This window comes from Puma concolor, chromosome B3 (genome assembly GCF_028749965.1).
Source record: "Puma concolor isolate L17-30 chromosome B3, mPumCon1.1.hap2, whole genome shotgun sequence".
NCBI classification, from domain to species: domain Eukaryota; kingdom Metazoa; phylum Chordata; class Mammalia; order Carnivora; family Felidae; genus Puma; species Puma concolor.
In genome coordinates, this window is record NC_141672.1 from 89,086,938 (window position 1) to 89,114,270 (window position 27,333).

Consider the following 27,333-nt stretch of genomic DNA (forward strand, 5'->3'; position numbering starts at 1 on the left):
CCAGGCCATGATTTTCTTTTCATTTTCGTCCCGCTGCTGGAAAGCTCTATTTATTTCCAGCCACCAGACTTTGAAAGAATCTAAAAGTCCTCCTAGAGAATCTCCCACAGAATTTCCTTGCCTTCTGCAAGTCCCTTTTTGTCCACTTTATGCTTCTGACATTGCAGGCTCAAGTGAGCGCTCCCTTCATGAATGTGACTCACCTTGCGGAAGCTGTGGTTCTAGGTTAGCAAAGCTGTCTTTTTTCTTCTTAACAGATGCTGCTCAGGCGAGAGAAGGGCCTTCTCGGGAAACTTCTCCCCGGGAAGCCCCTGCATCTGGCTGGGCAGCCCTAGGTCTCTCCTACAAAGTGCAATGGCCACTGCACATTCTCTTCACCCCTGCTGTTCTGGAAAAGTGAGTACTTATGAATTTCTCACAGGTAGATATTACCTCCCTTACTTCCAAGGGTGGAAATGATCAGGAATAGAATTGGTGGGAACAAGATAACCACCCAGCTGGTGGTTGTAAACAATTTGTAAATCGGGGGTTGCAAACTGAGACGCCTCCATGGACTGGACAGAAGACAGTAGGGAGTAGTAGGGACAGGGATGAACGAGAGGGTCAAACCCTTCAAACCATCAGTATGGTAGTAGTGGTGGTGGTGTTTAAGATTTTATCTTTTAAGTAATCTCTATACCCAACTTGGGGCTTGAACTTAAAACCCTGAGATCAAGAGTTGCATACTCTACCAACTGAAACAGGTCACCTCTGCTTTTTTTAAAAATTTTTATTCTTTATTTAAAGTTTATTTATTTTGAGAGATGGCACACACAATGTGGGGAGGGGGAAAGGAGAGAGGGAGAGGGACAGAGAGAGGGAAGAGAGAATCCCAAGCAGGCTCCTCACTGTCCATGTAGAGCCCAATTTCAGGCTCAAACTCAGGAATCCTGAGATCATGACCTGAGCGGAAATCAAGAGTCAGACGCTTAACCTACTGAGCCATCCAGGCACCCCTGCTGCTGTCTTGTAAGTTCCAAGATAAGCAGTTTACAGGCTGCCAGTTTGTGACCCGGGAAGATGCAATCTTGGGTACCACATGGAGAATCTGGGCCTCGTTAATTCCATCAGACTAGCAAGTTGCCTCCCTAACTTTTGTAATACTTCGTTGATCTTCTTGGGAAGAGTTTCCAAGTCCAAGTGTTTGCTGCAGACTTGAGCCACGTCCGTAACCCCGCTGGAGAGGCAGTGGGGACAGCTAAGCTGAGGGGTAGAATGAAGGAGCTGGACCAAGGTGATGAGAGACTTTTGGATCAGCTCTGTCCTTTATCCTGAGAGCTTGCCACGTGCTGTTGCTCTACTCTGTCAGGACCTCATGTCTCCAAGCCAGGGAACGAGAGCTCTAGGGGAAGGGAGGTGGGAGAAGCATGCTTGGCTGGTGGTGGCCTCTGAAATCCACCCCCACAGCATTTTAGGAATTTCTCAAATCCTATTACGGGATAGGGCACTGGCCCCTGCCCTGGTTGGAGGATGGAGGCCATTGTCCTTGGGCTAGATGAATGGAGAAAAGGAAATAAATGAAGAAAAGGACCTCACTTCATCTCTCTGCTCCTGTTCACAACCCTGTCTACTTTTTGGGGTAAAGAAGCTTGCAGTTTGGAGAACAGGCACGAACTGGAAAAGACAAGGCTGGTTGAGGGAGATTTCTGTGGCAGGTTCAGAGCCCACAGCACACCTAAGTAAGCTGCATGGACCTTGTCCAAAGAGCCTCCACAGTTCCCAGTGTCCCACAGGCAAACAGTCCATTTACCTCCTCACATATCAGGCTGTGAACACCATTGAAGAAATCAATCCCCAATGTATTTTTAAAAACTTTTAATTATGAAAATTTCCAAATGTACACAAAAGTATGGACTATAATCGCTCATGTATACCTTATCAAGCTTCAGTAACCATCAACATTATGCTATTTGTTTTATCTTTTTTTCCCGTTAGAGGCTTTATAAAGCAAATCCCAGACATGTCATTTCACTCCCATCACCCTGCAATTCAGAAAAGGCATGTTTTGAATGTAACGACAATGCACTTATCACACCCAGTAAAATTAACAGTAAGTTCTTATCTGATATCTGGTCCACATGGAAATTTTCACAGTTATCCACAAATGTCTTTTTTTTTTTTCTTACAAATGTCTTTTTATGTTTGGGTTTGTTCAAATCAGAATCCGAACAAGGTATACTATTTTTACTATGTTCCATTAGAAATAGATGATTTTAAGTGTTTACTTATTTTTGAGAGAGAGAGCGTGAGCTGGGGAGGGGCAGAGAGAGAGGGACACACAGAATCTGAATCAGGTTCCAGGTTCTGAGCTATCAGCAGAGCCCGACGTGGGGCTCAAACTCGTGAACCATGAAATCATGACCTGAGCTGAAGTCAGATGCTTAACTAAGCCATCCACGTGCCCCAGGAATAGATGATTTTAAAAACCAAATCAGATTGGTTTCTGCAAGCCTTCCTACGAACAAGTAAATTTATCTGGTTCTGCTAGGAATTAGCTGTCCTTCTCATGTGTCTTCTTGTGCAAGGCAACTAGCCCCTGAGCTTGCTGTGAGGCAGGAGATAGAGCTCAGTGAGGGAGCCTTCGATTGTGTTCTCTCTTCTTTGGGACAAGAGAGTCAGATAACTAAAATCCTTGTTTCCACCATATTTTTATTATTGGTCCGTATAAGACCCTCCTTCCTTTTTATACATAACCATAAAACCACTTCCCAGCACCAAAGCTGGAACACTGATAGTAACGTCCTTCTGCCTCTGGTCTTTCCCAGTCCCACTCCCTTGGCTCCCCGAGCCCAAGGTGACCCCTCTCCTACATTCACGTTTTCTATCCTGTTTATATTTAGTTTTATAACATCTATATATATATTCCCCCAAAGTATGCTTTTTTTCTACTTGATTGTTTTAAGCATTAATAAAAAAGTATATCGGGGCGCCTGGATGGCTCAGTCAGTTAAGCATCTGACTCTTGATTTCTGCTCAGGTCATGATCCCGCAGTTCCTAGATTTGAGCTCCATGTTGGGCTCCGTGTTGACAGTGCAGAGCCTGCTTGGGATCTCTCTCTCTCCCTCAAAAATAAACATTTTAAAAAGGTTATCAGGCTATATGTAATCTGAGATTTAGCTTTTTTATTCAAAATCACATTGCTAGGGGTGTTCTTGAGTTGTACAGCTGAAGCGCATTACTCTGACAGCTCTGTAATGTTCCATCGTAGAAATTAAAGCACAGTTAGTTCATCCCCACCCCCCAGCCATTCTCATTTCCTTCCTGCCCCGTGGGGGAGGGGTGGCCAGCAGGTGCAGGTGAGGTGGGGAGTGAAGCCCCTCTCTGGAACAGCTGGCGGGACGTGTCTGCCCCAGGTACAACGTCGTCTTCAAGTACCTGCTGAGCGTGCGCCGGGTGCAGGCTGAGCTGCAGCACTGCTGGGCCCTGCAGATGCAGCGCAAGCACCTCAAGTCCAACCAGACCGACGCGGTCAAGTGGCGCCTGAGAAACCACATGGCATTCTTGGTGGACAATCTGCAGTACTATCTCCAGGTCTGTGCCGAGGGATGAAGAGAAGGAAGGGGTGGGAACAGAAGCCCGGGAGGTTGACGGCAGTTCCTGAAGTGGGACTGCCATCCTGCACAGGATGAAATGCTGGCGTTGAGAGAATTCGTAGGTTCTGTCTCTGGGTTGGGAGGCGTTCTTGGCGGCATTTTAGAGGAAAGTGGGAATAAATGGAGGAAGGATGAGGAATTTAGGGTTCTCACCAGCAGTGCAGGATTTAACTTGTGTTGACCCTTTTTATAGTTTGCTAGAACGTCTGGAAGGACTTAACTAAAGGGAGCAAGTGGAGGGGATGTGGCAGGAGGCGGGAGGGATCTGTCAGAACTTTGGAGGCCATGAGGTATTAGGCAGATAAAGTTCCATAAGGCCAGGCAACATCAGGGGGTCTTTGGTCAGTCTTAAAGTGGTCTGAATAGGAGAAAGAGGAGTGGGGGCAAAGAATTTCTAGTTCAGACCATCGGCATCTTAGTGTCCCTGAGTGCTTAGCATATGCAAAGTACTGACAGTATTTGTGTTTAACTGTCCATCAGGTAGATGTGCTGGAGTCTCAGTTCTCACAGCTGCTGCATCAGATCAACTCCACCCGAGACTTTGAAAGCATCCGATTGGCTCACGACCACTTCCTTAGCAACTTGCTGGCTCAGTCCTTTATCTTGTTGAAACCTGTAAGTAGGGCTGTTGGTTTCCTCAGACTGCTTCTAGCCTGACTGTTCCCTTAGATCCTGAGTTGCCAGGATGCAGAGCTATCATTAAGCAATTGTTCGATCTCCATTTTTAACAAATTAAAGCAAAACTAAAAGGGAATTTTAAAAGGGAACTTAAATGTCTTTGAATCTCTGAAATATTATATCCCGGGATGTGGTGAGCAGCTATAGAAGAATATGTGCTCAACCCTCAAAAGGAAGGATTTAGAGGAATTTAAGAAACGTTTCTGTGATACCACAGAAAGGCTAACAAAAAGCATAGAGTACTCAGAAGTCTTTCTCAGTTCTCAGAAATCTTTAGGGTCAGGATTGACCAACTGAGAGTTGTTTTCACATACAGCTGGAGTAGTGTCTCCCCCTCTGAGTATGTATGTGTGTATATACATATGTTCATCTCCTTCAGGGTAGTTATTCTCAACCTTGGCCACACATGAGAATCACCTGGAAGCTTTAAAAAATCTAGGACCCAGAGCACTTAGAGTCTCTGGAGTGAAACCCAGACACCAGTATTTTTTAAAGCTCACAAGTAGATTCTAATTCCAGAATAAAAAGCGGAAAGATTGAAAGGACCCCTCAGTTTCTATGGTTATTTAGGTTACACAGATTACACTTCATCTGTGATGTCAGCCAGTTTTATCCCTCAGTCGTGCCACACCACAAACACTACTTGTCTTTTGTTTTGCTATTTGGAGCTATTTTTGCTGCACTAGGGGAGAGTGAGTTACATGGATGCCACTCCCAAGGGTTCTTTCTGTGAACTGACAACACCAGGAACCACTGTCACCAGTAGACTGTCCTCGTCTGGCATGCGTGCATCCTTGGGAAAAGCAGAATTTCAGAGCAGGTGGTCACCATTAGATATTTATTGAGTGCTTACTTTATGCAAGGCACTGGGGATACAAAGAGGTATAAGTCATGGCTCTGCCCTTAAGGAGCTCACAATCTAGTTGGAGAAACAGAACATACATACATACACAGATCAGTAACAACACAGGTGGCCTCAACAAGAGAGCAGTACACATAATATAGAGAGAGAAGCAGGGGGTCACTAAAGGGTACATGGGGAAGGGAGTGCTCTGCTGAGAAGGTAGAACTTGAACTGTATTAAGGAGAGTATCCCGGGCACAGGGAACAACACTGAAAGCAAAGCTCAGGGCAGGAGCACACTTGGTGGGTCCAAGAAACGATGACAAGTTCACTGTGGCTAGAATGGAGGTTTTGTGCAGGAGTGACTAAGAGAATGACAGCATCTTTGCCAGGAAGGGAAGAGTTTGTTTTACACATGTTGCATTTTGAGGGGCTGGCAGGACTTGCATGTGACATTGTCTCTCCTGAGGTCAAAGAATGGGAGTAAGGTAGCTCTTAGATTGTTTTCCCAAATCTTTAATTTCATGGATGCATCTACCTCTTTTTCCTAATACCAGCTCTTTCCTGGGTAGGTGTTTCACTGCCTGAATGAAATCCTAGATCTCTGTCACAGCTTTTGCTCGCTGGTCAGTCAGAACCTGGGCCCACTGGATGAACGTGGGGCTGCCCAGCTGAGCATCCTGGTGAAGGTGAGTCTGCTGCCACTTGGCGGTGTGCAGCCCTGTCCAAAGGATAGAGGTTGTTTTGCCAATGGGGAATCACGATCTTTCCCTCTGAGTCAATAAGGCATATTCCCAATAATTACATACACACAGAAATAACAAGATACAGAGATAAAAATGTTGCTGTCAGTTCACTTTAAAGCAGCTAATTTGCCATCTCAACATTCAAAAATAGCTCAGCCCTGAATCTTTTCTTCAGCCCACAAACACACATGGCTTTGTTTTCACATTCTACCCAACCTCCTTACTTCCTTGAACTAACTCCGTTTCACTGAGATTGTGATTATCCGACGGGAACAAAACCACGCAGCTCTCCCCACCCCCACTGTACCACAGAACATATTAACTTGAAAGCAGATGCTAACTTCCTCCTGAGAATGAGCGTGTACTTTCACAGAAAGTCATGCGATCTATGGGTTCTGTACAAAGAAGAGTTTTAGGAGCTAACAGAGGTGAGGATGTGGGAAGGCCAGCTGGTGCTGTAGACTTTTGGGCAAGACTCTTTCAGGGAACCGCCCTCCCTGCCTCACTCCACAGGGACAGTTGGTGAGTCTGAGAGGAATGGCAGCGTGGGTCCTTCTCTCTGCAGGGCTTTAGCCGCCAGTCGTCACTCCTATTTAAGATTCTCTCCAGCGTTCGCAATCATCAGATCAACTCAGATTTGGCTCAACTACTCTTACGACTAGATTATAACAAATACTACACCCAGGCTGGTGGAACTCTGGGCAGGTAGGAGCAAGCCCTGGGGAACTCGGTGGACTGTGTGTGTGTGTGTGTGTGTGTGTGTGTGTGTGGCTTTTTAACAAATTGTAATTCCAGAGCTAGGAGGCTCTAGCCACGGTCTCATCCAAATAGCCTCATTTTATAAACAAACTCAGGCTCAGAGAGAAAAAGGGCTACATCTGATCATCTTTAATAATTTGAATGAAGCTTATTTTCCAGTAAAAGCCATCATCATAGTAACATACTAAAACCCCTGATGCGGAGATGGGTGTTTAGGTTTTGGATGGGCTGATGCCCTGCTGGGAAGCAGTGTGGCTGTGGTTCCCAGTTCTGACATGAACTAGCTGTGCAGCCGCAGACCCCTGCCTGCCTCACCGGCCCCCAGCTTCCAAGTCTGGGAAAGGTAACTGCCCCTTCTAATTCTTTTCTTTTCAGTTGAATAGATTTTGTGGTGGTTAGCTTTTCTCAGAGGCCTATCCTATTCAAAAACATGTTATTGTTCTCCTTTTTCTCTTTCTCATATGTCCTCAAACAGATTTTTCCTAAGCGATTTTAGAAGAGTCAAACTTAAGTTTTAAGATGACATTATGTAGATCACAGGTTGCCCTGATTCATATTTTTTTGAAGGAAAGCATATTTGATGAGGCTCTTTTTTTCTTTCAGTTTCGGGATGTGAAAACATCTGGTTCACAAACTAACAGGCCCATCATGTTCCCAAATCTGTGACAGAAGATTCAAAACACTCCAGCCTTTCAACAAATGCCTGCAGACTACTGAGGGCTCTACCTTTTTCTGCTAGAAGCAATACTACTGAACACCCGTGGGCACAAATGCTTCCCATGTGGAAGGGTATGCCCTACCTTAGGGGAGTTCGTCACTCACCCACCATGGAAGACATGTGGTGTCAGCTCTCCCTCTGCCGGCCTTGCCAGATCCAGTCCACGGAGAACATCCGTGGGGCACATCCATGCATTGAGCACCTGCTATGCGCCTAGGTACTGTTCAAGCTGCGAGACCCAGCAGTAAGAACTCCCACTTATCTCACGCTGGTAAAAGGGCAGTCCTAGCTATTGACAATGTATTAAAGTAGTATTCTAACAAAGAAAAAAGGGTCCTTAAGAAAACTGAGGTCAAATTCTTAAGATTTCAAGTACTGAAAATTACAGGTCTAATTATCCCCTCTTAGAAGAACCATAGGAGTTGAGGTTCTCCTAACCTGGCCCAACCATTACTGGTAATTATTAATGTTCATATTGGTGTGAACCAAAATATTGAACAACTCCCTCCATACTGAACAAGACTGCAGCAATCCAGCCTCAGTCTGTAGCTACTGAATCTGGTTCTTATCTCTGCATCTTCTACCACATACTACGTCCTATTTCCTACAGTTGTGTGCTGAGGATGACCCCTTCCACTGCTGCCTGTGGAGAAGTTAGCAAACCATGGCCTGCCACCTGTTGGTGTAAATAAAGTTTTATCGGAACCCAGCCACGCTCATTTGCTTACGTATTGTCTGTGATCGCTTTCGTGCCATCATGGCACAGGTGAGTACTTGTGACACATCAAATAGCCCAAGAAGCCTAAAATACTTCCTAACTGGCAGGAAAAAGTTTTTAACCCCTGCTTTAGAGAATGAGAAGACAGCAGCAGGGCTGATGCTAGAGGTAGGGAAGGAATAGCTTCTAGTAACTGTGACAGGAATAACACTTACTTACAAAATGTTGGACCTCTGACTAGAACTTCTGCCATTTCCAAATGGTGTCACTGTGTTTCTCCTGTTGATCCTTGCACAAAGTCATCCCATCAAGCTTATAGTCACTGCCCTTTCAGAGCAACTGGTGCTTTTTCCTTTTTAGGAAAAAGTACAGTACCCACAAGTCAGCTGTCAGGTCAATTTTAAATAGAGATTTTTTTAATTGCCAGGAAACTTAAGAGCTATGCTCAATTCCATTCAGCTTTAGCTACACCTATTGATCTGGACCTACTGTAAAATTAGGTTTTGGGAAGCATCTAATTTTAAACAGCCCAGGATAACCTTTCGACAATGATGGCACAGAAAAATTTTAAATTCACTTGTTATTTTCCTTGGCAAGCTGTCCTCCACTACGAACAAACCTATTGAAAACCACAGAGAAGGTACCACATGTTGGTCTTGCTATTTGTTCTGCGATTAAGTTCAAAGAAATGGATGAAGAAATCCCAGTTACTACAACCAAAGAGATTCAACATTTATTTTATCATAAAAGTCCAGCAAATAAAACTATATACAAGATCCATGCAAGGAATCCAGTTACACACAAGACACATTTAAAACCTGGTTAAAACACAATCTCCACAACAGGGAATAAAATCGGTTAAGACCAATATCCTTAGTGAGAAACATAATCGTGTTTATATTTTGGATGCTGCTTGAATCCAATTCTCTCCCCAACAATGAGGCACTGGATCACCCACTCTTGTGACACCACAGGCAGCTGCAATGCTTCAGCACACTTCAGCACCGAGGCTGGGCATGAGGGATCCGTCACCACCACATCAAATACCCCTAAAGCAATATCTGCAGGAAGCAGGGGAAGATGAGGAAAGGAGACTCAATTTAGCCTTCCATTAAAGATGTGCCAGTATGTTGCACTGTGCCCAAACTCCAGCCCTTTATATCAGTGTTACTGATCACGACCCAAAGAGAAAAGCTGTAATCACCGTATGCTAACCTTGTAGAATTATTTATAAATACACCACTGGACACCAGCAGAAGCACAGAGCCTCCCCCCTAGTGGCTCCTGAAGGTGGTGCCTTTCTAAGAGAAGAAACACGGATATGGTCAACCTAACAGACCACAGGGCCTAATACTTATGGGTCGAAGGAAATCCTTGGAGCAGTAACACCACATACACTTTCCAGGTACCTTTGTTATGGGCACTTGAATGGTGCTGCTTCACGGAGGCTGCCCCCCCAGTCATGAGGATCTCAGACCAGAGCTCGAGGAAGTTCTGCTGTTGGTCTGACACCAAGAGTACCTTCAGATTGTGGAAAGGGTTTTCACGGGGTTGCCTACAAAGGAGTCAGAGACACAGCACCTTGGAATTAGAGAAGACCCTAACGTGACAGGGTACATCCAACAACGTGTGGATATTTTCAAAAGCCCTGCATTACGGTACCACTCCCCTTCTCTTCTCCTACGAATCCTGTATTCTCTGGGATCCTAGCCTTCTAATATATCCCTTCTGCTGTCCAGGTTTGTCCTGGGGCTAAGAATAAAATGCCTTGCTTGAAATTCAGTCCCCTAACCTTAGAGGTCAAGAACACTGAACCTACATGGAAATCCTCACACATCTGCAAAAGGTCCTTAACCAGGGTACCCTATGGACATAAACTGGATGAACTACTAAAATAAACTCACTCAAGTTCTCTAATTTATCCTATGATCATTCTAATTTCTCGAAACACTCTCACCTTGATTCTCCTCACTCCAAGAGCTTGCTGTCTTCCTGCCTACCATTCTAGATAGGCTCTCAAATACTCACCAATCCAGAATTCTCTGCTCCTCAAGGCTATACCCAGCAGGCAGCAAATAATTGCGGTAATTCTGGAGCTGGTTGGCATGGCAACTATCATGGACCCAGACATGAGACACACAAGGAATCCCACTGGCAAGGCACAAGAAATACTTCCGGGTTCGACAATGCTGATCTGCAATTAGGAGACACTGGTAGGCTGTGTTACACTGGAAGAAAAGGAACAGAAGCAATGGGTCTGGTTACTTCTACAGAAAGCCCCTGAATAGCAGCCCTTAATCACAGAGAATAGATCTGAACACTTCTAAAATACTACCCAAAATGTGATTTTTTTTTTTTTAAGAGCACATGTGCGAACTGGAGAGGAACAGAGGCAGAGACAGAGAGAGAGAGACAATCTTAAGCAGACTTCATGCTCAATGCAGAGTCCGCGGCGGGGCTCAATCCCATGACCGTGGGATCAATACCTGAGCCAAAATCAAGCTCAACCAACTGAGCCACCCAGATGTCCCTGAACCTATCCTTCTACCCAAGGTCACCTTTCTCAATGAAAGGCCCACAGGCTTCCTTAGATGTTCTCCCTGCCTCACCTGCAGGTTTCTGGGGGCCTAAACCCTCAAGGGACCACCCAATCCCAGATATTCAACCTTGTAGGCTGAGAATCAGCAACACTCTAATAGGGATTTCTATTAAACAAATTTTAACCTACTTTTGTCCCAAGAATAGAACCACAGCCTTTAACAAGAAGGGGTCTAACTTCTCTTCATTACAACCTTCTCTTCATTACACCCACGTAAAAATTCTAGTTGATGCAACAACTTTGTGGCAGTTTCCCAGTTCCTCAACTGTCTACCTGGTGTACCCAACCTCTCCATCCCCTCCCCCTCAGACTCTTCTCATTACTGCCCTTCTGGGAAGCTACACAAAGAAACTCCTCACCTGGGCTTCATTGAAGTCTTCAAGAATATAGCCAGCTCCTGCTCGAAGCTGGGATTCTGTATACTGCTTGTTGAAAGGAGGAATTTCTAAAAATTCTATTTAAAAAAATAACCAAGATAATAATTACTAGTTAGTTTTGTATTTACTACTTTAAGCCTGCCTCTTACTGCCTCCTTTGACACTCCCAGCTAGCTCCATAGCACTATATCCTAAAGACAGGTCAAGAGCTTTCCCATGGGTCAGAAAGAAATCTGTCATGAGCACTATAAAATGCTGCCAAAAGCAGGGACAAGAGCAGAAAGGGTGGGAAAGATGAGAAATGGGGGTAGGTCCTAAAACTACATCAAAGGTTTCTGTACCAAGTCATGGGACTGTTAACAGGGATGGACACACAACCAGTTCCCATGGTAATGTACTCCAATTTGAATAACCCTTACCATCAGGAAGTTGTTCCTTAGGACTACCCTAAATGTCTCCTGCAAACTAAGCCCATTTCCTCTAATTCTGCCTGTTGTGGAGATGAAGAATAGCTGATTAGCACTTTTTGTAACAAAGCCTTCAAATTCCCCCTTCATCAGAATTTTTTACCCCTTGTACACTAAAACTCTGAAGAACCAGAATACTCAAAGAAAGTAGGGTTTCTACAATGTAGCTGATTAAGTGAAGGCTAGCCAGAGAAATCCTATTTCAACCTTTTTATTGAAAACTATCTACCTTTGATGATCTTGAAGTACCTCAGGACACTGAACACCAATGACTGCTTTACAGTCTTGAGGGTGAAGTAGAAGTTATGAGAGATGAGGCTGAAGCTGTAATGACCCTAGGCAATTAGAAATTGCTTCTTTTGACCAAATATCTGCTCCTCTCATATATAAATAACACATTAAAAAAGAAAAGACAAAAAAAAAAAAAAAGACATTAGAGATTTTAGTTAATTAGGAGTTCTGAGAAATTAAGTTCTAATGAACTTATCACAAATAAAAAACCCAACCAAATTCATAAGAGTTTAGTGCCAAGACCATTCCCTTCCCCCTCACGCCAGTGGTAACTGACAGAACAGAGCCTGTACAGACAGGCCAGGCCTGTGGTGCCCTCCTTACTGATGGAGCCACCCACAAGCGCTGATGCCCCACACTCAGTCCTCTACACCTCTAGTGAGGACTGGCCAGCCTATTCATGTCCATTGCTCTGTCCTTGACTACACATTCTCACGTTCCTCTTAAAATGAAAACTAGAAACTTTACATGGTTATAAAACACTCAGATGAGAGCAGGACTATTTCTGTTTCATCACTGTATCCTTTTGATCCATCTCAATACACATTTGTCACAATTCTCAGTACCAACACTACTGCTGAGTCGCTCCCGGGGCCTCTCATGGCCCTTTATTTTCCCCAAGACTTCTATTTTATGTCTGCTTAATCCAGGTCTGTTTCCAGATTTTAATCCCCAATTATATTTCCTTGCACCTGTGTAATCAAATATTACCCTGTCTAGGCAGCAGTCCATTCCTCTACTTTTTCTCATTTTGGATTTCATTTTATTTGTGATTTATGAGTGGCCCTGCCTGACCTGAGGTTAAAATGAACAGGTTTTTAATTCCATCATCTAAAATCAAGGATGAAGATACTAAATAAACCCAACTCTAGAGTCAATCCCTATGGCTGATGGGTCCCCGATAGTGTACCTCCTAACAATACCAGGTGCCATATTCTTAACTCATTAATAAATATGTCTCATTAAATGGATTTAAGCATTCTATGAGCTCCTGATATAAACTAGCATCTAAGATTCCCATTTATCTATTTATCTATTAGTCATGTCACATAGTTTCTTTTAAACTATAAATATTCTTTTTTTTTTTTTTTTTAAGTTTATTTGAGAGAGAGAGACAGAATCCCAAGCAAGCTCTGCACTGTCAGCACGAAGCCCAATGCAGGGCTTGAACCCGCGAATTGTGAGATCACGACCTGAGCCGAAGTCAGACGCTTAACCAACTGAGCCACCCAGGAGCCCCAAAACTATTAATATTCTGTAGGTTGTTTCAGTACAAATGTCTCCAGGCTTCTTGAGACTGAGGTACCTGTCAACATTCTCACATGCCAAAAACATCAAGGATTTTGGTACTTCTGGGCAGTGTCCGATGATAAAGCAGACATGTTCACTATAATCACATTTTCCATGAGAAACCTGGCAATCTCTTAAAAATGTCCAATTTCTCCTCCTCATTTAGATAAGGCCTACCTCCTTTCGCACATGGTTGCAAGGTTGGGATTATAAACATTTGATATATCAGCCATCAGTGGAGGGAATTTTTAGGAGTTGAGTTTATTAATCTCACACAGGCTCACAGATGTTGGACAGTCTGCATCTTATACCAAAGTTGTTTTTAATGTTTGGTTATTTTTTTGAGAGAGAGGGAGCGCACATACAGGAGGGACAAAGAGAGACCGGGAATCCCAAGCAGGCTCCACACTGTCAGCACAGAGCCTGACATGGGGCTAGATCTCATGAACTATGAGATCATGACCTGAACCAAATATCAAGAGTTGGATGCTTAACCAACTGAGCCACCCGGGCACACCCCCAAAGCTGCCTTTCTTGACTACGCTATACCACAGATAAAACATTATAGAGTTGCCTTGTGAAGTCCTGGTCTATGGAAGGGCTAGGAGCATCTTGGAGAATAAAGTCCAGAGTCTAGCAATACTGTGAAAGCAAAAGAAAAGACCACAAACACTGTTTTGATGCCACATCCTGCAGAATCCTCAAGGGACTCCCATTATCATCAAAGTAAACTACACTCTTAGCTAGGAAACTCTTCATATACCTTATCGCCAATGATACCTATCTGAATTCTGTCTGACAAACAAAGCTGGGCACACACTTAACTTTGAAACCCCACAAATGCCACACCTGCTCCCACACCCTAGAGTCGCTCTACTGATGGCTGTTTATGCACCTTCCCAACAGCATAAACCCTAATTTCAATTCTCTGATCACCCTTCCCATAGCCCTGTACAGATTTCCACATGGCTATGGTTGGTTTTGGTTAATTAGGGGAAGAGTTGTCTACACCCCTGAAATGCCTACCATCGCAGATTTGCAGTGGTGCTATTTTATGAAACCATGTTCCCCAATTCGATTCCCTCGTGTAAGATATAGTAACTCTAATCTGCAGAACATCACTCCAGCTGCACCTTTACGGTTCACAGACATATGTGGATGCTGCTGTGAGTCACAGTGTATACATCTGTATCCACCCATTTTTTCTCCTAGATCACATACTCTTTAGACAGTTCAAATGATTTTTACCTGTCCCCACTACAGCCTTCACTCAAACCCTAAGTCATAGACCACACAGAAATACAATATATAGATTTAGGTTAAGGTTGAACAGAGATACAAGAGTTGAAAAGGCTTAGAAGCTGTTTCTCTGATATCACCCTGGGGCCCTGGGCACCCTACATTCTCTGTCTTATGCACAGACCTCACGACAATCAACTTTGCCCCCAGGTGGGTTTTCTCTAGCAACTGCCCCTAGAACACAGATGGGAAAGATGGCAGGGCATTCAGAAACCTGACTTGGAGGACTGTCATAGGATAGAATGAACACTGGGTTCTAGTCCCAAATCTACCATTACTGCAGACAAAAAGCACGGTTTTAACCTCTCTAAGCTTGTTTCCTCATCTGTAAAATGGACGGTAAGATCTATGTCCCATATGCCTCACAGGATTGTTCTGAGGAGCCACTAAGAGGAATTTTGTGAAAACCGTCTATAAATTAAGAAGGAGAGTTCATTAACTTTCCTGACCAAGATCTCAGACACCACTTGCACTGCTTACTTTATAGGCTCATAAGTGAATGGAAAGGAAGAAAGTGCTCATGTGTCAGAGCCCCCCAGGGCTTCCTAGGGACTTACCCTCCTCTTCCTCACTGCTTCCTGTAGGGCCATCTGGCAGTTTGGAGCGGCTGGCCAACTTGTCACTTGTTGTGGCCATGGTGAGAAGAAAGGCATAGCCCAGAAACAAGGTTTTGTTAAGGGGCAAAGGCCCTCTCTGCTCTTCCAAGGCAGAGGGCTCACCCATGTTGTCTCCACTCTCACAGGGGCTCACAAACTCTCCTGCCCCCACTGCACCTGGAAGGGATGGAGACACAATTACTAGAAGGATACAGACCACTGCCTGGGCATGACAGGATGGGTAGGCAATGTCCTGACCAGGTTTTTTGAGCTACCGACCAAAGACCATTCCTATGGACCCCTATTGGGTCCCAGGACCCAATTTACAATGCAGAGAAATTTTATGTATTTAAGTTTTATACAGTCATGACGATTTATAAATGAATATCAACTAGTATTGTTTTTATACAGCCAAACTAAATACTTCTGGGATCTGAAGAAAGTAGTGGTTCTAATACAAACAAAGTTTAGGTAAGAGTGAAAAATACTTAGAAATCTTCAGCCCACTTTCTCTTGCTCAGTGCTCTGATTTCCCCAGGATATGTGATATTTTGAAACAGCCCTTAAAAACAAAAAAACAACAACAAAAAACCCATTTTTTTTGTTACCAAGAAGTGTACCCAGCAGATACTCCCACCCTATGCCTAACCGTCACCAGAACGGTGCACAGAATACTTGGTAATAAAGTGTTCTTACTCACTGATGGAGCTACAGCAAAACAGCCTGCTTCAATTATCCCAGTTTCCAACCCCTGGGGGTGAGTAAGTGCACCGGCCAGCCCAGGACTCCCAGAACACCCATGCTACGAGTGCCCCAATAAGTCCTCAAGAAGAAAACAAATACCTGATTTGAAGAAGCGGAATCATAGCCTCATTAGGAGGCTAAGATGACAGACAGGTCATGCCTCCCTAAAACAAAACCAGCAGGAGGAGAACAGTCTGATGTAGTATGTATAAGCCTGGACTTCAAAGTCAAACTGCCTGAGTTTGAATTCTGGATTACTAGGTCACCTTGGTAAAGTTAGCCAACTTTTCTGTACCTCAAACTCTTCAACTAGAAAATGAATTCTAGCATCTAAACCTCATTGGGACTATTTGAAGTAATACTGAAGGACTTAGTTCCATGCCTCACATACCCTGAACACAACAGAGGTGCTGGACACATATGGAGATGACACAACGCAAATATACAGGAAACCAAAGGAACTCTGGTGCTAGGACAACGTAACGACCGATGAACCCGCTCAGTCTGCTGCACTGAGAGAGCTCCCTCAGGGCAGACACTGAGGACTTTACACCTGTGTCTCCAGAACCCACAATGGCTGGGGCTGGATATTAGAGACTCCGTGAACAATAGACGGATGAATTCCTGTTAACATGAAACATGAGTGCGTGGAAAGGAGGTGTTTGAGGAACAGTACAAGGAGATGCAGACTGAGGTACTAGCTTTCAGTAGGAAGTCTGGGAGAGCCAGAGGGCCCTGAGCACAAAAAGACTCAGGAAGCAGAGCTTCCTGCGGTAGAATAGAAGATGGTGCCAGATAAAGGAATCTGCTTAAAATTCAGTTTCTTTCCCTCCTGGAACTTATACAGAACTCAATGAATATTTCCAATCAAGACCTAGTGTCTTATCTATCTCCACTGGACTCTGCTGAGAGATGTGTAAAGGTGGATGCAGTAAGCTGAGTACTACCTGTGCTTGTGCAGGATCCCAACTTTGTAGAAGGACAGAGCGACCATTGCCACTTATCAGGCTCCTTCTCTCCAGCAGCTGGCCCTGCATTCCACAGTGGTCTGAGGGAGGATGAGGCAAAAGGGAGTACTCACCAGGTTTCACAGTGGCAGACTTCCGGCCTCGCTTGGCAGGGGACCGTTCTTCTTCAGAAGTGATCAGTTTTCTTTTGCCTGAGAGAACTCCCGAGGAGGCACGAGGGCTGTCTGTAATCTTGCGGGTAGGGGTTGTGCTGCTGCTGCTGCTGGAGGCAGTAGGGGTGGCTGGGGAGCTGATGTTGCTGCGCCGTTTCCGTTTCCCTTCCACCAAATTGTCTATGATAGGATAAGTCAAAGGTTGGTCAACTCCCATGGTCTGAGGCCCTGGACTCCAAGAAGCTGGGCAGAGCCTGATTTAGATATCACCACACCCTTTCCTCCACCTCCTATGAGAACAGGAAACCTCTTTTAAAGCTGCCATTCTGTTTCAGTCTCAGCCACGACTGAAATGTATCTGGTCCCCTGAAGAACTGGGAAGACCAGAAGAATCTGAGGATTTACCATGTGGTCCTGGGAAGGAAACAGAGATAGGTGGTGGCTCCAGAAAATGGCAGCTCATTAGCATCTCATAAACCACACAGGACTTGTAAGATTTAGCGAAGCATCCTGATTGCTCTAGAAACCGCTCTTCCCACCACAAACAGGACAGGGGCCCGGAGCTAGGAAACAAAGGTCTTACCTAAGCTGATATCTGCTGCCTTGGTAAGGGGTGTTACTGCCTCATATGGGCCAAGGCCATACTGCTCTCGCAGTCTATTTCCTTGCTCCAAGGACAGGATGACGGCCATTCGCTTGTACCACTTCCTTTGGCCTTCTTTTTCAATGCTATAGTAGAGCTCTCCAGACTCCTTCCTATGCCCTTTCACCACTCCTGGGTGGGAAAAACATAAGAGCAGCCTGCTATTGTTTTAGGTTGCTTGGCAGCCACTCACAGTGGGTCTGCACAACAGGTTGTGTCAGGGCATCAGGAAGTCCGACAGTGGACTGAAGTTAGTACTGAAATCCCAGCTGTCAATCTCAGACACCACCACCACTTAAGAATATATGTAGCTACAACCCTGAGATTGGGACATGGAAAGATTCTCAACAGAAGGAATCCTTTGGTTATAAAATAAAGCCTCCTAAAAGCCAGCATTTATGAGTTATTAGAGGTTCAATTATTTCTTGAAATGACATGTGGTTTCTTAATAATCCCATTATAAATTACTAAACCTTTCTTTCTTGGTTTCTTTGGAGACAGTGATAATTCTTGAGCTAAGCTGTAGGTGAAAGATGACTTAACTCGAAGAGAGAAAGACAGAGCATGTGTCTGTGTGGCTAAATCAAAATAGAGATACAGAGCAAAGAAAGGAAAAAACACATAAATTCTGCCTCCCCTGCCTAATCTTCCCTATTATCTACTTTCTTGCTCTTGCTCTGCTTCAGAACCTAAAGGCCTTTAGGTTACAAGGAACACAACGTGGAGTATAAAAGGGAACAGGGCTAGAATTTAGGAGACCTGAGCCTAGGCCTAATTCTGCTACCACCAAACTGTGTGATCTTGGGCAAGACCCATTTCCAAACCTGTAAAAAGAGGATACTCCTCCTCCTCCATCCACCAATAAACAACTTATATACCTGCACATGCTATACACACACACACACACACACACACACACACACACACACACACACAATGTATATAACATAAAAACAAGGCATTTTCATGAACACCTCTTCATTCTTATAAAAGAAGAGTCTGTTTGTTCTCTCCCACTGGTCTGTGCTTGAATGAAGGGCTAAAAGAAACCCAGAGCATATGCCACCAAGGAAAGAAATACAGACGTGAAAGCAGGCCTTGGTTCTCTATTTATGCCACAGAATCACTCCCCTTCCCCTTGCTGCTTCATCGTCTGGCTTCAATCTCTACCAGCAAACTAAGTCACAAAGACCCCTTTCAAGAGTACAATGAAGCCCAAGGCCAAGAATATACTTCACAACAATGAAGAGCTACTACAACTCAAAGCAGTCTAGTGATGATGTTAGCAGACAGCCTTGATAAATGAGACACAAGAGACACCCCACCCCTTGATGCCATAATTCACACTGGATACAGAACTGTCTCTTGGTCTTAAGAGGACCTCCAAGACAGGCTTTAAACCTAATGGATACATTTGATACAATGGATATATTTGATACAAACTATGTAAGCCAAAGGTCATAAAAGACCTACATCCACATGCTACTAAATGATGCCACCTAAAGCTAAGTGTTACCCAGGACTAGAAGGTAAAGATTAACAATGAAATAAAGGGGCAAAAAACTACTCAGGAGTCCAAATCACAAGCAAGTCTGAGGAGACTTCACCAGAGGCATTTTTGCCCATTATATCCCAATTTATGTTCCAAAAAATCTCCAGACAGGATGTTTTCAAATGACAAACTCAACACATTTATCTCCAAATTAGCTCAAAAAAAGGGAATATATTCAAAGAACTGGCACATGCAACAGTCATAATACAAATATCTCATTATCAGAGGAACTGGCTACTTAAAAATTTTTATTTTTTTCAAACCAGACAGTAAATGGTTGCTGTGCAGACATAAAAATATAGTACTAACGACGTCTTCCTAAGCAAAAATATCTCAATATATCTGCTACACTCACCTACTAGATTCCTAGCAAGGCAGGTACTAAGTTTAAGTCAGTGGTGAAAAAGCAGATAAATCGAAAGGGAAAAACACTAACTTTACAGTGGAGAAATCGGGCAAATACTTTAAGTAAGTGATAAAGGTTAACGTGACTAGTGATGTCCTGTGGATGACATAGGCCTCAATCCTCCATGACATAATGAAAAGGGCACTTTACCTCCATAGCATTCTTTTCAAAACCTATAACTCCAATATAAAACAAAAGGTGAGACAGACCAGAACTGAGGGACAAATATCTGACCATACACTCCTTAAAACTGTCAAGGCCATGAAAAACAAGAAAAGATTCAGAAACTGTCACAGATCAAAGGACACATGAAGACTAATGGATTGGATCCTGGAATAGAAAAAGGATATATAAAACCTGATAAAATGCAAATAAAGCCTGGAATTTAGTTAGTTAGTAAGGAATCAAGGTTGGTTTCTTAGTTTTGACAAATGTACCATGCTATGATAAGATGTTAACAAGAGTGGAAGCTGGCTGAGGGGTAGTTGAGAACTTCTCACGTTATCACAGTATTTTGTACTTTACACAGCAGTCTGTACATTTTCTGTAAATATATTATTCCAAAGTAAGTTCAGGGGTACCTGGGTGGCTCAGTCAGTTAAGCGTCTGACTTTGGCTTAGGTCACAATCTCATGGTTTGGTTCGTGAGTTCGAGCCCCGCATCGGGCTCTGTGCTGACAGCTCAGAGCCTGGAGCCTACTTCAATTCTGTGTCTCCCTCTCTCTGCCCCTCCCCGACTTGTACTTTGTCTCTCTCTCTCTCTCTCAAAAATAAATATTAAAAAAAAAAAAAATTCTTTTAAGTTAATTCAAAAATAAGCAACAAATGAAAACAAAAAGCCAGTGTGAGAGTACCTCACATAGTAGGAATGGGATTTGTAGCTTTGGAGACCCCTGAAGAAGAGTAGTTGGGCTGGAGAGAATGCCCTTGGTAATTACTGACTGGAGAGAGGACTGGCCCAGGCACACTAAATCTCTTACAGACACCACTCCCTTTATTACCTGCACTGAAATACTCATCCTCCGAGAGGGCTGTCACTTCCGTATCCAGTGGGATGGGGTCACACAGCAGAATGTCTTTGCCCAACACATCACACTCGTACCCATCATCAAAGAGCAATTTATACTTCCCAGCTCCGACATCACGAGTGATTTTCCCAGAGTAAAAATAGCCATTGGACGACCACTTGGCTACAACACGGAGTCCCACAAAGCTATTTCCTGGAGAGGAGGCATCTAAGCCATCAGAATGGCCAGTAGCAGCCTGGAAAGGAATCTCTGGAGAGTCACTTCGACGCAAAGCACCGGCACCCGTGTCTGCTCGCCTGGTGGAGTCCGGCACTCGGGGCACAATACGAGTGAAGGATTTATCATCTGGGGACATGCTGGGTGATATGTCCTCTATGCCCAAGGGGCCAGGAACAGCTGTTTCTCTAAACAAAGATAAGAGATAGGAGAAGGCAGTTAAACTAAGAAAAGTTTCGAACTGCCAATTTTCCCACTCCTTTGTCCACGGGTCTTCCTCAGCCCATTCTTGGAGGACCCCATCACAGGCCTAAGCCTGGTTTCTCGGTGGCCTCTCTGATCCCTGCCCGCTCCCAAGTCAATGTGGACCCCTCATGTCCCTCCTGACACCCCACATACTCTCTACTCCCCTCTCTTCTCTCTACTCCCTTTTTTTCTGCATAAGTCATAGACTAAGTGTATCTCACACTACCCGGGTACCTGGTTCCAGTGGTCCGAGAAGGCGGGCGGCCCCTTCGCCCGCGCCCACGAGGCGTGACTGGAGCCTTCCCTCCCTGTCTGATGCCAAGGCCTGCATCACCATCCTCCTCACACACTGGCGCCCCTGTCTGACTGACCCCTTTTCTAGGACTAGAGAATGAAGACAGGTTAGTCTGACAGCACCTGCTACTGGATCCTTTCTCCACAAAGTCTCCCCATGGCCCTTAAACCACATGCCAGGCCAACATGTATTAGACCTCCAACACAGCAGGAAGCTGGCCTGCACACCCACCACCAAAATATCAGCCAGGGAGTAGGAGTGTAGGATAACGAGTAAAGGACATCCTCCTCTATGGAAGTCTATTCCCTCCTGACAAAGCTTCCTACTGTTGCCCTCAAAAATAGCACACCCATTTCTTCCCTGCCTTCTCTTCTACTACAGGCTCTAGACACCTGCAGAGGATAACAAAAAGCTAGGGATGTATCAGGTTGAGGTTACTACCCTAAACTTTTTGCACTCCCAGTCAAAACACTACAGGCTACAGAAAATGGGGGTGGCAGCAGCATGTGCCAGCATTCTCAAAGTCCCCTCACCTGTTTTTCTACATTGTCTTAGGAGTCTAGCTCTCAAAGGGCTCCACCCTTTCTCCCATGCAAACCCAAACAGGAGAGGAACAAAAGGGGAGGAAGAATATTTGAATTTTCCTAGTTGGAGGATGGGGGGGGGGGGGATTTCCCATTACTCCCCTTTTCCTGTGATATTAAAATGTCAGCAACCCTGCCCCTGCTGTAGCTCTCTCTCTGGAGACCCTGTCTGCACCTCAGTTTTCCTGGGCCTCCTCGGGAGCTGGGCAAGGCAAAATCTGCGGGTTCTGTCCCGCTGGTTTTCCCTTTGAGTGGTCCGGCTCCTCTCCCTGAGCTGCCACTGCTGTGCATGGCTGAGAGACTCGTCCCACTTGACGTGCGGTGTAAGCTGGATGCCTTGGAGGAGAAGGAGCTGATATCCCCCAGGTCACCTGAGGAGCCCCCCGTCTGTGAAGGGGAAACTTCGGTTTCACATTCCTGACACTCTACAATTGGCTCTTCAGTCTCCTGCAAGGAAGAAATGGATACAAAAGCTAAAAGAAGCCACAACAACATCATGCTAATGTGGTGGCTAAAAAATCCTAGAGATGCTAAGAAATTTCAATTCAGAAAGGTGGGCATCAGGAGGAGACTTTCTGGATTAATGGAAATGTTCTGGATCTTATTGTGAGCAGTGGTTACACACAATTAATTGTTAAGAGCCACTGAACATTTAAGACCTGAGCATTCTACAGGGAATATATTATATCCCAATAAAATACAAATAAAGGTTGCAATGGATTGGAAACAAAGAGATCTCTATTATGAGCTAGGTTATCTTTTTACTGAACAAGTTCACAACCTTTGCCTACTGAGAAGACAGCAAGAATTGTAACCCAGACATTTTCTGTCTGGGAGAAGAGAGGTAAGGAGGAAGGAAGGTTAGATAAGGAAAACAAATGGTTAGGAGCCATTCTGGGTATTTCATCAGCAGTGGGTAGCATGACATGTTTTTTGAAATCAGGTTATTTTACATTACTTTTCAATAAATGATACAGGAAATAGAAAATTATAGGCAAAAATAGGCTAAAAATACTATTGTTTATAAAAATGAAAAACAGAAAGGTAATAATCAAAATGTACAAGGTTGCAGTATCTATAGAAGACAGGAATATCAAATAGACTTTATCTCCCATGCTCACTTTGATGGATTGGTAAGTGGTTAACTGGAGCTCAGTTTTAAATTTTTTTTTTTTTTCAACGTTTATTTATTTTTGGGACAGAGAGAGACAGAGCATGAACGGGGGAGGGGCAGAGAGAGAGGTAGACACAGAATCGGAAACAGGCTCCAGGCTCTGAGCCATCAGCCCAGAGCCCGACGCGGGGCTCGAACTCACGGACCGCGAGATCGTGGAGCTCAGTTTTAAACAGCCTTTGGAAGCTAATTCCCAGGCTTATGGGAAAAGGTTCTGGGGCCAGTCAACAATGTCCTCTCTGGACACAGGATTGAGAAATTACAGCACACTTGCTTTCCTGTTCTAGACTATTCATGCATCACCATGCATATCATCAGAGAAGATATGGAGAAGTGTAAGACCCTCCCCTCAGAGTTTATAGCTTCTCTGGGCAGACAGTATGCAATGCACACACACTCAATGCTGTAAGATAATTAAATGATTATTATTTTTTAAATGTTTATTTATGAGAGAGAGACGGAGTATGAGCAGGGGAGGGGCAGAGAGAGAGGGAGACACAGAATCCGAAGCAGGCTCCAGGCTCTAAACGGTCAGCACAGAACCTAACATGGGGCTCAAACCCATGAACCATCAGATTGTGACCAAAGCCGAAGTCGGACAATTAACTGAGTCACCCAGGTATCCCCTAAATGATTAATTTTAACCACTCCCTTCTTGAAAATATCTCCTCCTTTGGAATCTACAAAGTCACTTTTACTTTCATTCCACCTCTTTTTTTTTTTTTTTCATTCCACCTCTTTAAGGGCTACTTCGATATGTGCTTGTTTTCAGGTTCCTCTTTCTTCATCTGTTCCCTTAGACACAGTATTGTGCAGGACTCTGTTCTTCCTTTTCTTACTCTTCCGTGCTTTCCCTGGACAATCTCACCAGACTCATCCCTACCTATCTACCAACAATATAAGAATGACTCGGCTCCAAACTCACAAATAACTAAAAAACCCTTCCCTTTGGATATACTAAGGACACTGAAATTTAACCCAACCAAAACACAGTGTCATCCTCTCTCCATTTCCTTGCCTTCAACGAATAAATCCTGGATATGACCGGTGCATCTCACAATCCCTATAACTCTATCAGAGACTGTTTTTTTTCTCCACCAAACCTCAATTCAAGAGTTTGGAGATATGAGATGCCTGCGTGGCTCAACTGATTTAGCACCCGACTCTTATTTCAGCTCAGGTCACAATTCCAGGGTCGTGGGATTGTGCCTCACTCCACATTGAGTGTGGAGTCTGCTTAAGATTCTCTCCCTCTCCCCCATTCTGCCCCTCTCCCCCACTCACGGGCTCTTTCTCTAAAATAAATGGAATAAATTAAATTTTAAAAAAAAGACTTGGGAGGTAAGAGGCAACTTTGCTCCCTATTGCCATCAACAGACCATTTCTATTTCCCACCTCTCGCTCCTACTAAACCACTATTTGCCATTTTGTTAAACTTGGCTTTCCCCCTCCGTTACTCACCAACATCCTCCCACCCACTCACTCTCATGGATGAAAACCTTAACCTCTGGCTCACAGCCTCCCTTTTCTCCCCGTCCCTATTTCTGTCACTATTCTCTGTGGCTTACATCCATCAGATGACCCATCCAGCAACTCTCAAGTTCCTGATATAATTACCACCATTAACCATTTTCTCTGCTTCAGCCATCTATCCTCGGGGTCATTACCAGAAAGAGTACCACCTCCAAAAAGTATCAGTGAAAAACATGACTTTCTCAAATCTCTGTCTCCTATCACCAACTTGCCTGCTCTAGCCAGATTCAAGTCTATCTACTGAGATCCTTTGACTAAAGGAGGTGTTGTGAGCCCAGAAGTGAAGTCAATCCCTTCACTTGAATATAGCAAATGTGTAGGGGCATGCATGGCCAGCCTAAAAGGCTGGGATTCCAGGCTGTGTCTCTGTTGGAGAATATGCCCCAGGAACAGTAGCCAGCTACAACTGCCTTTGCAACTGTCCTACAGTCAAAGCCATCACTATTGTAATGACAGATCCAGGCTCGAAGGTGGCCTGTTATCATCTTTTTAATGTATTTGCTTACTTATCTTCCTGTGTGTCTTATACACTAGACTACAGAGACCCTATTAAGACAGAAATTGTAACCATCTTCTTTCCTGGGTATATCCTCCAAATCCAGCACAGTGCATGGCACAAGAGACCCTCAGTAAGTATTTACTGAATAATCTCTCTCAAATCAGTGTCCTATTTACATTCTCTGTCTCAGCATATGGTACCACTCTCTATCTCACTGCACAGGAAAAAGCCCACGTACCATGTTAAATTCCTCCCTCTCCCTGTATCCCCACATTTAGGAATTCACCAGTCTATCAATTTCACCTTCTATGTACTTAATGCATCTGTCTCTCCTCTCAACCCCTACTGCCACTGTCCTAATGCAACACTCATTACCTCTTGTCTGAACTATGCCTCAACCCACACCAGTCCACTGTTAAACCGCTGCCAATCCGAACTTCCCAACATGCAAATCTGAGCATGTCACTCTTTTCTCCAAAATTCTTTAAAGGCATCTATCACACCAAAGATAAAAATCTAAATTCTTTTCTGTGGTATACAAAGCCCTCATACTTGGGGCCTTTACCAAACTCAACAGCATCCTTTCCTACCATTCGCTACCCTACTGTTTGTGTCATATTGAGCTTCTAAATATTCATTAAGCATGCCACGTTGTCTACATAACTTTTCATTCTGCCTATGATGTCCTTCTTCCCCATGCCTCAACGTTATCTGCCACACTCTGGGAGCTACATATTCTGTGAGGTCTTTTAGCCACCTTCAGGTAAGCTGGTAGGCTCAGTCTCCTCTTTCTAACACATCTTGCCACCCTCTACAACAGCAACCAACAAGTTCTGGATTTGCTGCATGTCTATATAAGCTCCTAGAAAACAGGGACAGTGTCTTTTTATCTTCTTAGTTCCAGGGCCTGCCACAGTGCTAGGAACATAGTGGAAAAAAAAAAAAAAAGGTACAGGTAAATAAATTAATAAAACTTCTAAAAGATAATAAGCAAAGAATACAAGCTATGAGGGAAGGTGTTCCTAGAGTCTTCTCAGGTCAAAAGACTAAAAACGAAACTAAACGTTTCATACCTGTGTGCTCTTTACTTTCTGTCTCTGTGCCTTTACTCACCAAACTTTCTGTATGGAATGCCTTTTCCCCTTATCTCCCAACATCTAAAACCTTCAGGGTCCAACTCAAATGCTTTTTGGACCTCATCCAGACAAACTAGCAAAATTCCCTTCAGAGGAGTTTCATCCTCATGTGAACTACCATATGCATCTTCCTTCTTGCACACATCACTTCACTCTTGAGAAGCAGCATAATGTAGTGGTTAGGAATGCAGGCTCTGGATCTAGACTGCCTGGAATTAGTTCTAGTTCCTCTGTTTATTAGCTATGTAACCTTATGCAAGTTATTTTAACTTAACTTAATCCTCAGTTTCTTCATGTGGAAAATGTGATAACAGTATCTAACCCACAGCTTAGTTGTGAGGATTGAATAAGTTCCATCACTGAAGTCCGTACAGTAGTGCCTTACATATAGTTAGTACTACAGAAATGTTAGTTGCTATTATTAATGTATTTAATTATGGTAATATTTCCCAAACTATATTCCAAGGGGGTATAATAAGTATTATCTTAAAAAATGTTCAGTTGATGCGGTGCCTGGGTGGCTAAGTCAGTTAAGCATCTGACTTTGGCTCAGGTCATGATCTCAGTTTGTGAGTTCGAGCCCCGTGTCAGGCTCTGTGCTGACAGCTCAGAGCCTGGAGCCTGCTTCAGATTCTATGTCTCATCCTCTCTCTGCCCCTCCCCCACTTGTCCTCTGTCTCTCTCAGTCTCTCAAAAATAAATAAATGTAAAAAAATAAATAAGTAATAAAAAATTTCAGTTGTCAAGTTTGGTAACTTCTATGTTAAACAATAAAACAGACATCTTTAATAAAGGACTTCTTAGAGCCTTTAACATAATAGGCACTGTGAATTTCCATGGGGGAAGGGAAGTTTTACAGCATTTAGTATTTCTCAAACTTATTACCATGGAACTTTTCCCCCCCTCAGAGTAGCTAAAAGGCCTGTTTCCAGAAATATACTTTTGAGAGCACCACATCAAATAATATAGTAACATGAATAACATTTTAAACTACAAGAGTTACAAAAACTGTTCATGAAATCAAACTGTTTTTCTAAAGCTGCTAATCTCCTAATTTTTCTAAAATAGTAGCAATATTGAAAAAATTCCACAAACATATAAATTGAAGATGAATTAACATCTGGGATTTTGGTGTACAATAAA

At 43.9% G+C, this 27,333-nt stretch overlaps 2 protein-coding genes across 11 annotated transcripts in view; one reads left to right on the forward strand and one right to left on the reverse strand.

Annotated features, from left to right (window-relative positions):
• Positions 1–8,086, forward strand: part of TUBGCP4 (tubulin gamma complex component 4) — a 35,818-nt gene extending 27,732 nt beyond the window's left edge. The window contains exons 13-19 of one of the 3 annotated variants that reach the window (XR_015252616.1): positions 258–396; positions 3,394–3,571; positions 4,114–4,248; positions 5,727–5,843; positions 6,466–6,605; positions 7,263–7,594; positions 7,988–8,086. Coding sequence is in view for 2 of the 3 variants with exons in the window: in XM_025919606.2 (XP_025775391.1) it covers positions 258–396; positions 3,394–3,571; positions 4,114–4,248; positions 5,727–5,843; positions 6,466–6,605; positions 7,263–7,275 (722 nt within the window). In the remaining variant the exon portion in view is untranslated. Of the gene's footprint in view, positions 1–257; positions 397–3,393; positions 3,572–4,113; positions 4,249–5,726; positions 5,844–6,465; positions 6,610–7,262 lie in introns of those variants that run through there. The other 2 variants (XM_025919606.2, XM_086710544.1) reach the window with 2 other exon arrangements.
• A 716-nt stretch (positions 8,087–8,802) lies between these two features.
• The window catches only part of TP53BP1 (tumor protein p53 binding protein 1), a 97,644-nt gene continuing 79,113 nt past the window's right edge, over positions 8,803–27,333 (reverse strand). For 6 of the 8 annotated variants that reach the window (XM_086710519.1, XM_086710521.1, XM_086710518.1 and 3 more), the window contains 10 exons: positions 22,024–22,295; positions 21,204–21,353; positions 20,481–20,911; positions 17,462–17,653; positions 16,840–17,058; positions 14,976–15,191; positions 11,054–11,148; positions 10,124–10,323; positions 9,505–9,650; positions 8,803–9,156 (listed from right to left, as the gene is read on the reverse strand). In XM_086710519.1, coding sequence (XP_086566645.1) covers positions 8,969–9,156; positions 9,505–9,650; positions 10,124–10,323; positions 11,054–11,148; positions 14,976–15,191; positions 16,840–17,058; positions 17,462–17,653; positions 20,481–20,911; positions 21,204–21,353; positions 22,024–22,295 — 2,109 coding nt within the window. In that variant the 3' untranslated portion in view covers positions 8,803–8,968. Of the gene's footprint in view, positions 9,157–9,504; positions 9,651–10,123; positions 10,324–11,053; positions 11,149–14,975; positions 15,192–15,502; positions 15,577–15,857; positions 15,923–16,839; positions 17,059–17,461; positions 17,654–20,480; positions 20,912–21,203; positions 21,354–22,023; positions 22,296–27,333 lie in introns of those variants that run through there. The other 2 variants (XM_086710522.1, XR_015252615.1) reach the window with 2 other exon arrangements.